At 46.7% G+C, this 16,341-nt stretch overlaps 1 protein-coding gene across 3 annotated transcripts in view; it reads left to right on the top strand.

Annotated features, from left to right (window-relative positions):
* Positions 1 to 16,341, top strand: part of UTP15 (UTP15 small subunit processome component) — a 51,270-nt gene that overhangs the window by 33,009 nt on the left and 1,920 nt on the right. For all 3 annotated transcript variants that reach the window (XM_063963871.1, XM_063963870.1, XM_063963869.1), the window contains exons 10-12: positions 1,857 to 1,958; positions 9,010 to 9,143; positions 10,190 to 10,248. In XM_063963871.1, the coding sequence (XP_063819941.1) occupies positions 1,857 to 1,958; positions 9,010 to 9,143; positions 10,190 to 10,248 (295 nt within the window). The remainder of the gene's footprint in view (positions 1 to 1,856; positions 1,959 to 9,009; positions 9,144 to 10,189; positions 10,249 to 16,341) is intronic.

Raw genomic sequence — 16,341 nt, 5'->3', positions numbered from 1 at the left:
ACCTACTGACGTCTCGGCAAAACCATCAGCTGCCCAGATATGTGTCCAGGACAGAAGGAGTGGACGCATTGACACTTCCTTGGTGTTACAGGAGGGTTTACATTTTTCCACCTTTCCCCCTCATACCCAGGTTTCTGACACTGTTGAAACGAGAGCGAGTGTGGGCGATCCTAATCGCACCAGATTGACCCTGCAGGAGTTGATACTCAGATCTGCGAGGGTTACTAGCAGATGATCTTTGGCGGGTACCTCAGAGAGAGCACCTGCTATCTCAGGGCCCGTTCCAACACCCAGACCTGACCAGGCTGCGTTTATCGGCGTGGCTCTTGAAACCCGGATCTAAAGAAACGGGGATACCAAGACCGGCCACTCCTACGATAATTGCCGCTAGGATGCCGGTCACAGCCATGCACTACTACAGGATTTGGAAGAGGTACATGGAGTGGTGTCAAGAACATGGGTGGACTTCGACGAACTTCAGGTTATCCAGACTACTACTTTTCCTTCAGGCCGGTCTGGATGTAGGACTAAGGCTGGGCTCTCGGACGGTTCAAATTTCGTCTCTCTCCATCCTATTTCAACAACGGTTAGCATCCTGGCCAGAGGTTCAAACCTTTTTTACAGGGGATTCTGTGGATACAGCCCCCCTTTTTCATCCTCCTACTTCACCATGGGACTTAAATTTGGTGTTGGAATTTCTGGGATCACCAACTTTTGAGCCACTGGCAAGAACAGACCTGAAATATCTCTCTTGGAAGGTCACATTATTGCTTACATTGGCTTCGGCCAGGCGGTTTCTGAGTTGGGAGCCTTATCGTGTAAGAGTCCCTTTTTAATTTTTCTTGAGGATAGGACAGAATTACGTACAAGAGCAGATTTCCTTCCTAAGGTTGTTTCGGGGTTTCATGTAAACCGGCCAATTGTGGTCCCATCGTTCCAGGGTCTCGCAGATGGGGACGTGTCCTTGGCTGTTGTCCGAACTTTACGGGTATACGTACAAGTTGCGTCGTCCTTCAGAGGGTCGGACCATTTGTTTGTTGTTTATGATGAGCCTAAGAGGGGTTGGCCAGCATCTAGGCAGTCTTTGTCTAGATGGTTTCGACTTGCCATTCGGCTAGCTTATATTTCCTGTGGCAAGACAGGTCCCGGTTCAGACGGGTGCTCATACCACCCGATCAGTGGGTGCCTCATGGGTGGCTGCCAGAGGTGCTTTCACTACTCAACTTTGCAGAGCAGCGACGTGGTCCTCAGTCCACACGTTCGCGATAATTTACAGGTTTTATCCCTTTGCGTCCGAAGACTCTAAGTTCGGACGTTTAGTTTTGCAGGCCACCGACAGCACTCCCTCCCTTGGGGATAACTTTGGGACGTCCCCTACTGTATAGGACTCCAGTGTCCCCTAGTGGATGAAAGAGAAAAGAGGATTTTGGTACTTACCGATAAATCCATTTCTCTGAATCCTCTAGGGGACACTGGACGCCCGCCTCGGTGCTGTCACCCTGCTGTGTTCAAAGTTCTTGTTTAAACAGTTCGTACAAACGGCGTTAGTTCTTCGGATACGCGTTTTCTTGGATACTGTTTGATATGTTGTACGGTTTGGTTCCTCGCCATGTGCTATAGTATCATGTCCTATTCTCTCAGTCCAGTTTTCCAAACTGAGGGAGGAGGGATGTGAAGGGGGAGGAGCCGGTTGTGCAGACAATGCTAATTTTAGATTGTGCCACACCTCCGGTTGCATACTTCACACCCCTACTGTATAGGACTCCAGTGTCCCCTAGAGGATTCAGAGAAATGGATTTATCGGTAAGTTCCAAAAACTTCATTTCCATAACATGTTTTATTTGTGTTCCCTGCAGGATGACATATTCATCAGCAAACCAGTAAGACAGCACATGAAGAAATATGACAAGCAGCTCAGGGGGTTCCAGGTGTCGGCAGCTCTTGATACTGTGCTAGAGGTAAGAGACAGCCTGCCAGCTATTGGACTGTATTGGTGTCAGCAGCTCTTGATAACGTGCTAGAGGTAAGAGACAGCCTGCTGGCTATAGGACTATATAGGTGTCGGCAGCTCTTGAATCCGTGCTAGAGGTAAGAGACAGCCTAAATGTTATAGGACTGTATAGGTGTCGGCAGCTCTTGATACCGTGCTAGAGGTAAGAGACAGCCTGCAGGCTATAGGACTGTATAGGCTTCGGTAGCTCTTAATACCGTGCTAGAGGTAAGCCAGCCTACAGGCTATAGGACTGTATAGGTGTCTGCAGCTTTTGATACCATGCTAGAGGTAATGGACAGCCTGACAGCTATAGGACTGTATAGGTGTCGGCAGCTCCTGATAACGTGCTAGAGGTAAGACAGCCTGACTGCTATAGGACTGTATGGGCGTCGGAAGCTCTTGATACCGTTCTAGAGGTAAGGGACAGCCTGCCCAGCTGTAGGACTGTAAAACTGGCGCACACTACGATCCTGGATTGTGGATAATGGCACAACCAACGGAACGATATGTCGGTCAGCCGTACACACTTAACAATATATTGTGTGACCACATGATATACCATGCAGTGGCCACTTCCAGGAGCATGCTGTCATTAAAGGTTTCTCCATACAGACAGATCAGAAGATGTGAGGAACAACGCATGAGAGTGCGCAATAGCGCATACACGCTTGATGATGCGGACGACTTGTCATTCCAATTCGGTTGAAAGAGTCAAATCATCCAATATTTCTTTATCATCCACTAGGGGTCACTGGAGTACTCTTGGGATATGGACGGGCGTAGCCGAACAAAGGCACTGAATATTCAAATTTAGGACTCTCCCCCCTCCATATCCCCGAGTACCTCAGTGTACTTTGTCAGTGTTTTTTCGGTGCTCACAGCATGAACATCGGCATTTTTCAGAAGATTTTATTAATTTTTATTTTTAATTTTTACACTTCCCGTCCCAGTTTCTGGAAAAACATGGGTCCGGGATGGTGCCGCTGCAAGGCAGCGTATGGCGTGTCGGTCCTCACAAAGAGCACCCTCACAGCCACAGGCGCTATAAGACAGCGCATGGCGTGTCGGTCCTCACAAAGAGCACCCTCACAGCCACAGGCAGCCACTGTCTCCTGCAAGCTGGACAGAGCTTACAGAAAGAAGCTCCGTCACAGCCAGGATGAGACAAAGAGCTGGAAGAAACTATGAGAAGCTGGAGGCTGAAACGGAGCTTACAGACAGAAGCCCGTCACAGCCAGGATGAAAGCCGTCACATGGACAGAGCTTACAGCAGCACAAGGTATGGTGGGGTCAGGGCGGTCAGCTCACGCTGCCGCCCTGCTGTGTGGGAAGGTGATACTGTAACCAAGTAAGTCCCAGAGAAAGGTGTGCTGCAACTGGAGCTTTACTTTTAAGATATGCAATCAGTACGGGATGCAGACAGCAGCATCCCGTCTGTCGGAAGCCCAGCAGTGAGTTGGCTCGCCGTGCTTTGGTGTGGACCCCTCACCCCGCCGCTGAAGCCGCCGCTGAAGGGGTCCTGCTACGCGCAGAGCGGCCGCACGTCACTCAGACGCCGGCCGCTCTCACAGCGCTGATTGCCCGGCACCACTACAGGGAGGAAGAGGCCCCGCCGAGACTCCGTGTGCTAACAGAGCGGCCGCACGTCACTCACGGACGCCGGCCGCTCTTCCAGTAAGGACACCGCACGCCGCTGACCGGAGTATGAAGGCGCCGCCCGCTCTTCCGGACGGCTCCCCGGCGCTATACACAGCGCTCTCCTACTCTCCCTGCACCCGCTCCCCGTACGCTGCAGGTAACATTACCTCACAAGCAGCGCAGCTGCAGGAGGGGGGAGGGGGAGTAATGCCCATAGCAGCAGCAAAGGCTGCATGGGTTAACAATAGGCAGCGTTTTCAACAGTGTAATGGCCTATAACATCAGTATAAAACTGATGTTTCAGCACATTTTATATATATAATATATAATGAAGCTTTTTGCTGGCAGGGAGACTGAGTATAATATCAGTATGGACTGTGATTATATGTTTAAGCACATTTTATATATATATATAATATATATATGAGGCTTTGGCTGGCAATAGGCTATCAGTGGCTTAACATATTGCAGGTTTAACCATGTTTTCTGTTATTTTCTGTTAAGGCTGCAAGATAATAACATTCACTGCAGGCAGTGTTCATATTAATGGAGGCTAACTAAATGCATGTATTTTACTGTATCCTACACCTGTGTTATCACTGTATAATAGGCTATTAAGCCTATATTAACTGTATAATAGGCTATTAAGCCTATACTAACACTGCAGCAGGTAACCTGTACTGTGATTTCCTGTGAAAGCATGGCATAACGGCCATTTTAATCATTGCTGTTTTTCCAGTTTATAATTCCAGAACATTCCAGCCATACACCTCTACTCCACAAGGAGGCGCAGGGGTGTTAGTGGGAATTTTTGGTTCAGGTTTTACATAAGTTAGCCATGTAATCTGTATTTCTACATAATTCTAGAACATTCCTGCCCTACATCTCTAAGCCACCAGAGGCGCAGGGGGGTTAGTAGGAATTTGGTTCGGGTTTCATATGCCCATGTGAACTGCTTTTCACAACTCTAGTTTCTCTTCACATCGAATAAATCTTTTGTTTTTTTACTAAAGTTTCAGTAGAGAGAAACAACCATCAGTTTAATATGTTCAACAATAACATATATAGATATTACACACAAGTGTCTGTCTGTTGCCTATTGTGGTGTCGGTCTACATAGCGAGCAAGGCTCTAGTGCAGACTAGAAATAATTTTAAAGGCTTACGTTGGCAATTCAAATTAAAAGAGCGGTAACGGTGTCTCGGAAGTGAATCCGTCAGCTCTAACAAAAGACAGTCTTTCCAAAACGGCCAAAGTCCCTTTGGGTACCAGACTGTTTATTTTACTGGTATTATAATTTAAATGCACAATGTTATGTCAAATCTCACACCGATAACTACGTGTGAGAAGGGAACATTAGTCCAGCAATCAGATAGTGCGGGGGTTTTTGACCGCTATTGGTAAATGCGTGTCTGTCAAACTTTATAAAAACCCAGGATACATTTGGGTTACTATAATCTATGTATAAACAATGACGATCGCTGTTAAAATAAGCTACAGAGTATATCTGTAAAGCTTCTGCTAACGCCGGTTACTTTCATCGTCGCTAGTTAAGCGCGACAAGGCCAGAGCTTGTTTGCTCCTAAATTTGATACTCATTACGCAAACGGCGTTTTATCCCTTATAAGCGGTGGTACAAAACAGTCACGCCTTGTAAACAAGACGCTACAGTCAGCAAGCCAGTGGTTTGATGACCTCTTTTCCAATTGTGGATCCGCGTGTTTACATGTTACATTTGCGAGGTTTCAAAACTTCAACTCAGGGTTGTCTCAGCTATTTACAGATTAAAGGGCAAAACTGCCTCTGTCGAACAGTTTGGCATGTTGCCATTTAGTCTCTGCTGCTTTTCAGCTGTCTTTATAACAGGCAGTGGTACACCAACAGAGTCAGAGTGACTTATTTCTCTCTGTTTGAGCAAAACCAAACACAAGTCACTTACTGCAGTGGGAAATGGATTTTCTGCGGTTAGTATTTGCATATTGCAGCCATATCCATTCTGGTTGGTTCATCACAGGTTCTAGCGTTTGCTAATCGCCACAACATTAACCATGTCAGGTCTACTGTTTCTTATCGCCTCGGGTATTTACCAAAGTGATGTTGGGGATGATAGCTCATCTCACATAAGAACTCTGTCTCAACAGAGTTTTCTTTATATTAGATGATCTGCTCATAAGGACTCTGTCTCAACAAAGTTCCTCTACCTTGCGTTACTAAAATAGACTGAGGTAGCAGATCAAGTTCAAAAATAATCGCATCTAATTCCGTCTAAATGATGTTAATTCTTAGGTAAGATTATAAATACGGTAAATCAAAGACTTTTACCTACTACACCAGCAAGGACAAATGTACAGCTAGTAATTAGTGCAAAACACGCACACTAGCGGTACATTGGTGTATTCACCTGTTAAGAATAATGATGTGTTTCGAAGCGATTTAGTTCGCCGCCCTTCACTTGCGTGTCCCACAGAGGGGCGAGGGGGTATATACTCTGGACTAGAGTCGCAGAGGTTCAGGAGTTGTAGTTAAATAATATCAGCGACAAAGGTTCCAAAATCACGACAGATTGCTGTCGATAAAGGTCCTGCAACTACGTGCATTTTACAATGCAATACATGCTTCGCTTTCAGTCTAACCAGGAACAGTCAGACAAGGCAACGGCAGTTGTATACACAACAACCAGGAGAACCAAGAAGCTGCATGGCAATGCGGCAGGTAACTCAAATCCTCAATGGCTCAGAACACCATTATGTGACACCATTATGTGTCATAACACCATTATGTGTCAAGCGATCATTCCGTGAGTGGACATCTCTTAGACAGATGATCTCACCCGTCAGGATTTGGATCCTGAAAACTGGACATTAAATCCAGAGGTGTTTCATATGTGAGTCCACACAAGGGGTTACCCTCAGGTATACATGATGGCATTTCGCCACAATTACAAACGCTCAGTATGGGTACAGAACGACAGATCACAAGGGCAGTGGCGGTGGAGTTTCTCACATTCGTGTGGTCATTCAGCATCGTGTATCTGGCTCCACCAGTTTCCGCTGCTCTCTCCGTTGCTAAAACGGATCATAAGACAGTTCGTCACAGTCATACTGGTGGTATCTCAAGGGTTTCGGAAAAGCTTGCTTCTCGAATTTCCAAGGAATACTTGCACACGATCTTGGCCCGCTCATAATACGTTCAAACTGTTACATCAGGGAACGTTCTTTTACCCATAGTTACCTATGTACCTATTATCTATGTACCGCACTTGCGGTTGACGGGGGGAGGGTTCAGACCGCCCTCTTAAGAAATAGAGCATTACAGTATCGGTTATACCAACCATGTTAACTTGTAAGCCGCTTAAGGCAGCTCATTATTACAAAATTTCGTGTGCTTACATAGGTTGTAAACCTCGGAAGTTTACAACATCATCCTTCAAGTTACCCGTATTCTGTTAAACGGGGTGGGATGGAAAACTGCGTTGATCTACACTAGGAGTGCAGGTATCGGTGTGGTAAACTTATATTCAAAGACGGTTGCATCGATTTGCGTCTGTACACACATTTCTACAAGGTGTCATCAAAGTTCAGACTCTATTTATCCCACCTACAGCGCCAGGCGACTTGAGGTGGGGTTCAGATTTCTTACAGTTTTCATATTTTGGACCTTTTCAACAAATGGGAATTAAGTTTCTCACTTTTTTTCTTATAGCCTTGGCTTCGGAAAGGGTTTTTGTTTTCATATTTGGGTGCCTTGTATTCCAAGCCACCATATTTCAGTTTTCTCAGGACGAATTCGCTTTCGTATTCTTCACATCAATATACCATTAGTGGTTTTTGTGTGGACAGCACATTCTAGAATTCTGAATGTGGTACACGCATTACGCGTTTATATATGTCCCGAACGTCTACAGTACGTGATATGAATACGTTGTTGGTTCTCTATGATACTGCCAACTGGGGTTAGCCAGTTTCTCAGCAGACATTATTCCAGTTGGATAATAATAATGACTACAAGTCAGGCTTACTTTAAGGCTAAGTTACAATCGCCTATGTTAGTAATAGCTCATCCCACAGGTTCTGTGGGAATGTCAGACCCAGCGGGTCGTGGAGCGTCTACGACGCGGCTACATAGCCTTTAGTGCACCACGTTTGTGCACGGTTACACGTTATGAATGGTGGCGCCATCAGCATATAGCTTTGGGCTGCCTACTGTTACAAGTATCAAACAGCTCTCCCGCCCACGAGGGAAGCTTTGGTACGTCCCAAGAGTACTCCAGTGACCCCTAGTGGATGATAAAGAAAATAGGATTTTGGTACTTACCAGGTAAATCCTTTTCTTTGAATCCATAGGGGGCACTGGACGCCCACCCAGAGCAGTTTTACCTGGGTTGTTTTAAGCTCAAGGGAGCTTAGGGTAACAAGTTTACTTGATTAATATTAAGCTCAGAGGAGCTTATAATAACACATTTTCACCGATTGGTTCAAATTATAAAGTTCTATCGGTTATGGTGTCAACTGTTTAGTTGACAGTAAGGTTATGGGTCAACATTGTTGTTGTCCGTTATGTTATGGTTATGGTGTCAACTGTTTAGTTGACAATAAGGTTATGGGTCAACTTTGTTGTTGTCCGTTATGTTATAGGTATTCTCCATTGTCAACCTCTCTATATCCTGTTCGCTCAGTAAAAAACACTGACAAAGTACACTGAGGTACTCGGGGATATGGAGGGGGGAGAGTCCTAAATTTGAATATTCAGTGCCTTTGTTCGGCTACGCCCGTCCATATCCCAAGAGTACTCCAGTGCCCCCTATGGATTCAAAGAAAAGGATTTACCTGGTAAGTACCAAAATCCTATTATCGTCCAGTGTGTACCCAGCTTAAGTCATTTACAATATCAGGACATTTTGTGGATAAGAAGTCTTTCATTGTTTTACCAATGAGCATCATGTTTGTCTCGTCTTATGTATCTTTATTTCCCATCTTGTCATGGAGTGTTAGGCTTGCAGCGTAATGGAATGGATAAGGTTTACTCTAAACACTGGAACAGCGATGGGAAGAGTTGGGCTGATTCCATCTAGAATTAGCCTAGTGTTTGTTTCTATATTGAAAAGAGATGCCATTTCCGTTCCATCAGCTACATTCTTCTTCTTAATGTTTGGTTAGGTAATTATACAGCAAGCTTGGAAATGGGCTATAGACGATAACAACAACAAAATGGTGATCAAATAAATTATTTGTGAAACTACTACGACTTCTGCAGTATGGCTGTATACCCTAACACTATTCCTCACCTGTGCAAAACGGGACTTTGTTGTCCGTGATTTGTAGGCTTTTTTTCTGCGTAGGTCCCTAATATAACTTTTATATGTACATTTCTTGTTAAAGACTGATATTACTGCCAGAACTCCGGAGGTGACAGTGGCGGTGATGAATGAAATTAACCGAAGAGGAACCCTTAAAAATGCTCTTGCAGGGAGGGATGAGAAGCAGCTGAGCACCATACTCACCTTCCTTATAAAGTAAGTGTACCCAGCATCTGGGCTTATAGTGTGGACAGCAGTTTTACATTTTTCTATCTTGTATTACTTTTCTATATACACGTATTAATTGGGGTTCTGCTTCTCTTCCTGAAATCTGGTGTTTTATCCACATGTAATTGTTTTACTCGTATGTCTTCTGTGCAAAGTACCTTATTCATCTTCAGTTGCAGTTTTGCTAACCTAGCATTCGCATGCTGGGGTCCACCCAGTACAGGGCAAGGCCGCCCAGCATGCTAATGGCCGCCACCGATCAATCGCATCGCAGACCCCGCACAACAAGGGAAGCAGCCTGACTGCGAAGGCAGGTGTAGTGCCGCCATCTTTCCCTGTAGTTGCTGTGTGTGATGTCACCCGGCCGCTACCAGAAAATGCCCTGGAACCGCCACCGGTTTCACCCCCGAAACGCGCCTCGCCATCCTGCAGACACCTCTGTCTGTCAAAAGGCAAAGGCGTTCACCTTGACATGATGCGATCATATCTCCTGGCCGGCGCTCGCACAAAGCGGACCTTGCGTGTGCACGCTGACGTGCGGATCGGGAGAATGTGATTGCATTTCCGATCCAAGTTTTGTACAATGTAACAATGTGTTAATCCTGATTTGTCCTTGGAAAATTTAAGTAGAAAGTCCCTTCAGCATTATGTGTGCAGATATTTGTAAATGTACAAAGTGTGATTGCTTCTCAAAGCATTGTCTCAATCATTCCCCGTATGTTTCAAAAGTACACACTTGGGAGACAAAAGAGAAAAATGATATTGTCCATGATTTTAGCTATCATTTATCTGGTACATACAGGCGCCAACAGACCTTTTAATCCCCTTCACATTCTCTAAAATTAGAACTACAATCTACTTTCCCTCTTTAGACGGTTTACTATATCTTCCCCCAAATTCTCTTACAAAAGATTACACATTACTGCTTTATCGGCATTCAAGCTCAACACACGCAGTTCCAATATGTTTTTTCTTCAAAATAAATTAGTTATTGCTTGGCAAATGTTTAATTTTTCATGAAATTGTATCTCTAGGCGCGTGGTGGAACCCCGGTTTGCCCCAATGTTGGTAAATGTAGCAGAAAATGTTTTAGGTAAGTGTTATTTAACGAATTAGTCTTTCACTGTTTGTAATTTAATTGAGTTTGGTGCTTTATATGTAGGAATCAAATGTAGACCTTGACTCCTCAAAACTGAGCCACGTAGGAGGGTATGCAAATAGCTCTGTTTTCTCTGACGTCTTAGTGGATGCTGGGAACTCCGTAAGGACCATGGGGATTAGCGGCTCCGCAGGAGACTGGGCACAAAAGTAAAGCTTTAGGACTACCTGGTGTGCACTGGCTCCTCCCCCTATGACCCTCCTCCAAGCCTCAGTTAGATTTTTGTGCCCGGCCGAGAAGGGTGCACACTAGGGGCTCTCCTGAGCTTCTTAGTGAAAAGTTTAGTTTTAGGTTTTTTATTTTCAGTGAGACCTGCTGGCAACAGGCTCACTGCATCGAGGGACTAAGGGGAGAAGAAGCGAACTCACCTGCGTGCAGAGTGGATTGGGCTTCTTAGGCTACTGGACACCATTAGCTCCAGAGGGACCGAACACAGGCCCAGCCTCGGAGCTCGGTCCCGGAGCCGCGCCGCCGGCCCCCTTACAGAGCCAGAAGCAAGAAAAGGTCCGGAAAAATCGGCGGCAGAAGACATCAGTCTTCAACAAGGTAGCGCACAGCACTGCAGCTGTGCGCCATTGTTACTCAGGCACACTTCACACTCCGGTCACTGAGGGTGCAGGGCGCTAGGGGGGGGGGGGGCGCCCTGAGCAGCAATGTAAAACACCTTGGCTGGCATAAATACACCACATATAACCCCCAGGGCTATATGGGTGTATTTTAACCCCTGCCAGAACTCACCTAAAAAGCGGGAGAAAAGGCCGCCGAGAAGGGGGCGGAGCCTATCTCCTCAGCACACGGGCGCCATTTTCTCTCACAGCTCCGTTGGAGGGAAGCTCCCTGGCTCTCCCCTGCAGTTACTACACTACAGAAAGGGGTTAAAAAAGAGAGGGGGGCACTAATTAGGCGCAGTATAACAATACAGCAGCTATAAGGGGAAAAACACTTATATAAGGTTATCCCTGTATATATATATATATATATATAGCGCTCTGGTGTGTGCTGGCATACTCTCCCTCTGTCTCCCCAAAGGGCTAGTGGGGTCCTGTCCTTTATCAGAGCATTCCCTGTGTGTGTGCTGTGTGTCGGTACGTTGTGTCGACATGTATGAGGAGGAAAATGAGGTGGAGGCGGAGCAATTGTCTGTAACAGAGATGTCACCCCCTAGGGAGTCGACACCTGAGTGGATGAGCTTATGGAAGGAATTATGTGACAGTGTCAGCTCTTTACAAAAGATTGATGACATGAGACAGCCGGCGACTCAGTCTGTGCCTGTCCAGGTGTCTCAAAAGCCATCTGGGGCTCTAAAACGCCCGTTACCGCAGATGGCAGATACAGACGCCGACACGGATACTGACTCCAGTGTCGACGATTAAGAGACGAATGTGACTTCCAGTAGGGCCACACGTTACATGATTGAGGCTATGGAAAATGTTTTTACACATTTCTGATAATACCAGTACCACTAAAAAGGGTATTATGTTGGGTGAGAAAAAACTGCCTGTAGTTTTTCCTGCATCTGAGGAATTAAATAAAGTGTGTGATGATGCGTGGGTTTCCCCCGATAAAAAACTGATAATTCCTAAAAAGTTATTAGCATCATACCCCTTCCCGCCAGAGGATAGGGCACGTTGGGAAACACCCCTTAGGGTGAATAAAGCGCTCACACGCTTGTCTAAACAGGTGGCACTACCGTCCCCGGATACGGCCGCCCTTAAGGAACCTACTGACAGAAAGCAGTAAAATATCCTAAAATGTATATACACTCACACGGGTGTGATACTGCGACCAGCAATCGCCTCAGCCTGGATGTGCAGTGCTGGGGTGGCTTGGTCGGATTCCCTGACTGACAATATTGATACCCTAGATAGGGACAGTATATTACTAACTATAGAGCATTTAAAAGATGCATTTCTATATATGCGTGATGCACAGAGGGATATTTGCCGACTGGCATCAAGAGTAAGTGCGCTGTCCATTTCTGCCAGAAGAAGGTTATGGACAAGACAGTGGTCAGGTGATGTTGATTCCAAAAGGCATATGGAAGTATCGCCTTATAAAAGGGAGGAGTTATTTGGGGTAGGTCTAACAGACCTGGTGGCCACGGCAACGGCTGGAAAATCCACATTTTTACCCCAGGTAGCTTCTCAACCTAAGAAGACGCCGTATTATCAGGCGCAGTCCTTTCGGCCCCATAAAGCGGGCAAAAGGCGCCTCATTTCTGCCCCGTGGCAGAGGGAGAGGAAAAAGGCTGCAACAAACAGCCAATTCCCAAAAAAGCCCTCTCCCGCCTCCGCAAAATCCTCAGCATGATGCTGGGGCTTTACAAGCGGTCTCAGGCACGGTGGGGGCCCGTCTCAAGAAATTCGAGACGTCTTCCCCTCGCCGTTTCATAAAGTCTGCTTTACCGACGTCTCCCTCAGACAGGGAGACAGTATTGCAAGCCATTCACAGGCTGTATTCCCAGCAGGTGATAATCCAGGTAACCCTCCTGCAACAGGGAAAGGGGTACTATTCCACACTATTTGTGGTACCGAAGCCGGACGGCTCGGTGAGACCAATTTTAAATCTAAAATCCTTGAACACTTACATACAAAGGTTCAAATTCAAGATGGAGTCACTCAGAGCAGTGATTGCAAACCTGGAGGAAGGGGACTATATGGTCTCTCTGGACATCAAAGATGCTTACCTACATGTCCCAATTTACCCTTCTCCAAGGGTACCTCAGGTTTGTGGTACAGAACTGTCACTATCAGTTTCAAACGCTGCCGTTTGGATTGTCCACGGCACCACGGGTCTTTACCAAGGTAATGGCCGAAATGATGATACTCCTTCGAAAGAAGGGAGTTTTTAGTTATCCCTTACTTGGACGATCTCCTGATAAGGGCAAGATCCAGGGAACAGTTGGAAGTCGGGGTAGCACTATCTCAGATAGTGCTGCGGTAGCACGGTTGGATTCTCAATATTCCAAAATCGCAGCTGATCCCGACGACACGCCTGCTATTCCTAGGGATGATCCTGGACACAGTCCAGAAAAAGGTGTTTTCTCCCGGAGGAGAAAGCCAGGGAGTTATCCGAACTAGTCAGAAACCTCCTAAAACCAGGCCAAGTGTCAGTGCATCAGTGCACAAGGGTCCTGGGAAAAATGGTGGCTTCCTACGAAGCAATTCCATTCGGCAGATTCCACGCAAGAACTTTCCAGTGGGACCTGCTGGACAAATGGTCTGGATCGCATCTTCAGATGCATCAGCGGATAACCCTGTCACCAAAGACAAGGGTGTCTCTCCTGTGGTGGTTGCAGAGTGCTCATCTTCTAGAGGGCCGCAGATTCGGCATTCAGGACTGGGTCCTGGTGACCACGGATGCCAGCCTGCGAGGCTGGAGAGCAGTCACACAGGGAAGAAATTTCCAGGGCTTGTGGTCAAGCCTGGAGACATCACTTCACATAAATATTTTGGAGCTAAGGGCCATTTACAATGCCCTAAGCCAAGCAAGACCTCTGCTTCAAGGTCAGCCGGTGCTGATCCAGTCGGACAACATCACGGCAGTCGCCCACGTAAACAGACAGGGCGGCACAAGAAGCAGGAGGGCAATGGCAGAAGCTGCAAGGATTTTTCGCTGGGTGGAAAATCATGTGATAGCACTGTCAGCAGTGTTCATTCCGGGAGTGGACAACTGGGAAGCAGACTTCCTCAGCAGGCACGACCTCCACCCGGGAGAGTGGGGACTTCACCCAGAAGTCTTCCACATGATTGTAAACCATTGGGAAAAACCAAAGGTGGACATGATGGCGTCCCGCCTAAACAAAAAAATTGGACAGGTATTGCGCCAGGTCAAGGGACCCTCAGGCAATAGCTGTGGACGCTCTGGTAACATCGTGGGTGTACCAGTCAGTGTATGTGTTCCCTCCTCTTCCTCTCATACCAAAAGTACTGAGAATTATAAGACGGAGGGGAGTAAGAACTGTACTCGTGGCTCCGGATTGGCCAAGAAGGACTTGGTACCCGGAACTTCAAGGGATACTCACGGAGGACCCGTGGCCTCTACCTCTAAGAAGGGACCTGCTCCAGCAAGGATCCTGTCTATTCCAAGACTTACCGCGGCTGCGTTTGACGGCAGGGCGGTTGAACGCCGGATCCTGAAGGAAAAAGGCATCCCTACCCTGATCAAGCCAGGAAGGATGTAACCGCAAAGCATTATCACCGCATTTGGCGAAAATATGTTGCGGGGTGCGAGGCCAGTAAGGCCCCGATGGAGGAATTTTCAACTAGGTCAATTCCTGCATTTCCTGTAAACAGGAGTGTCTATGGGCCTAAAATTGGGGTCCATTAAGGTTCAAATTTCGGCCCTGTCAATTTTCTTCCAGAAAGAACTAGCTTCAGTTCCTGAAGTTCAGACGTTTGTAAAAGGGGTACTGCATATACAGCCTCCTTTTGTGCCTCCAGTGGCACCTTGGGATCTCAATGTAGTTTTGGGGTTCCTAAAGTCACATTGGTTTGAACCACTTGAATCTGTGGAGTTAAAATATCTCACATGGAAAGTGGTCATGTTGTTGGCCCTGGCCTCGGCCAGGCGCGTGTCAGAATTGGCGGGCTTTATCCTGTAAAAGCCCTTATCTGATCTTCCATTCAGACAGGGCGGAATTGAGGACTCGTCCTCATTTTCTCCCTAAGGTGGTTTCAGTGTTTCATCTGAACCAGCCTATTGTGGTACCTGCGGCTACTAGTGACTTGGAGGACTCCAAGTTGTTGGACGTAGTCAGGGCCTTGAAAATTTATGTTTCCAGGACGGCTGGAGTCAGAAAATCTGACTCGCTGTTTATCCTGTATGCACCCAACAAGCTGGGTGCTCCTGCTTCTAAGCAGATTATTGCTCGTTGGATTTGTAGTACAATTCAGCTTGCACATTCTGTGGCAGGCCTGCCACAGCCAAAATCTGTAAAAGCCCATTCCACAAGGAAGGTGGGCTCATCTTGGGCGGCTGCCCGAGGGGTCTCGGCGTTACAACTTTGCCGAGCAGCTACTTGGTCAGGGGCAAACACGTTTGCTAAATTCTACAAATTTGATACCCTGGCTGAGGAGGACCTTAGAGTTCTCTCATTCGGTGCTGCAGAGTCATCCGCACTCTCCCGCCCGTTTGGGAGCTTTGGTATAATCCCCATGGTCCTTACGGAGTTCCCAGCATCCACTAGGACGTCAGAGAAAATAAGAATTTACTTACCGATAATTCTATTTCTCGTAGTCCGTAGTGGATGCTGGGCGCCCATCCCAAGTGCGGATTGTCTGCAATACTTGTACATAGTTATTGTTACAAAAATCGGGTTATTATTGTTGTGAGCCATCTTTTCAGAGGCTCCTCTGTTATCATGCTGTTAACTGGGTTCAGATCACAGGTTGTACGGTGTGATTGGTGTGGCTGGTATGAGTCTTACCCGGGATTCAAAATCCTTCCTTATTGTGTACGCTCGTCCGGGCACAGTATCCTAACTGAGGCTTGGAGGAGGGTCATAGGGGGAGGAGCCAGTGCACACCAGGTAGTCCTAAAGCTTTACTTTTGTGCCCAGTCTCCTGCGGAGCCGCTAATCCCCATGGTCCTTACGGAGTTCCCAGCATCCACTACGGACTACGAGAAATAGAATTATCGGTAAGTAAATTCTTATTATTTTCGCCTAGGCGAAAAAAAACAGAACTTTTTTGTCTCTATTTTTAGGGCGATTGGGGATTCGCCGTATGCAATAGCAGGGCCGGATTTTCGCCTAGGCGAAAAATGCGGCAGGGGCGGAAAACACGCGGATTGGTGAATCCACGGGTTTTCCGTCTAAAACGCGGGTCATTTTCACTGATTTTGAGGCATTTTTTGCCAATGTTTTTTCACTTAAAAACCAAAAGTGAAAAGTCATTGCCAAAAATGCCTTCAAAACGGTCGAAAACGGCCCTAATTGAATACTCAGTGGGGCAAATTTGGAGCGAATTGCATACCCTCCATAGTAAGTTTGGGCTCCGTATGATCTGTTACGGTAAGGTGTCAGCA

The sequence above is a fragment of the Pseudophryne corroboree genome, chromosome 1 (genome assembly GCF_028390025.1).
Source record: "Pseudophryne corroboree isolate aPseCor3 chromosome 1, aPseCor3.hap2, whole genome shotgun sequence".
In the NCBI taxonomy this organism is placed as follows: Eukaryota; Metazoa; Chordata; class Amphibia; order Anura; family Myobatrachidae; genus Pseudophryne; species Pseudophryne corroboree.
Note: the sequence above shows the minus strand (reverse complement) of the source record. Positions and strands in the feature narration are given on the sequence as shown.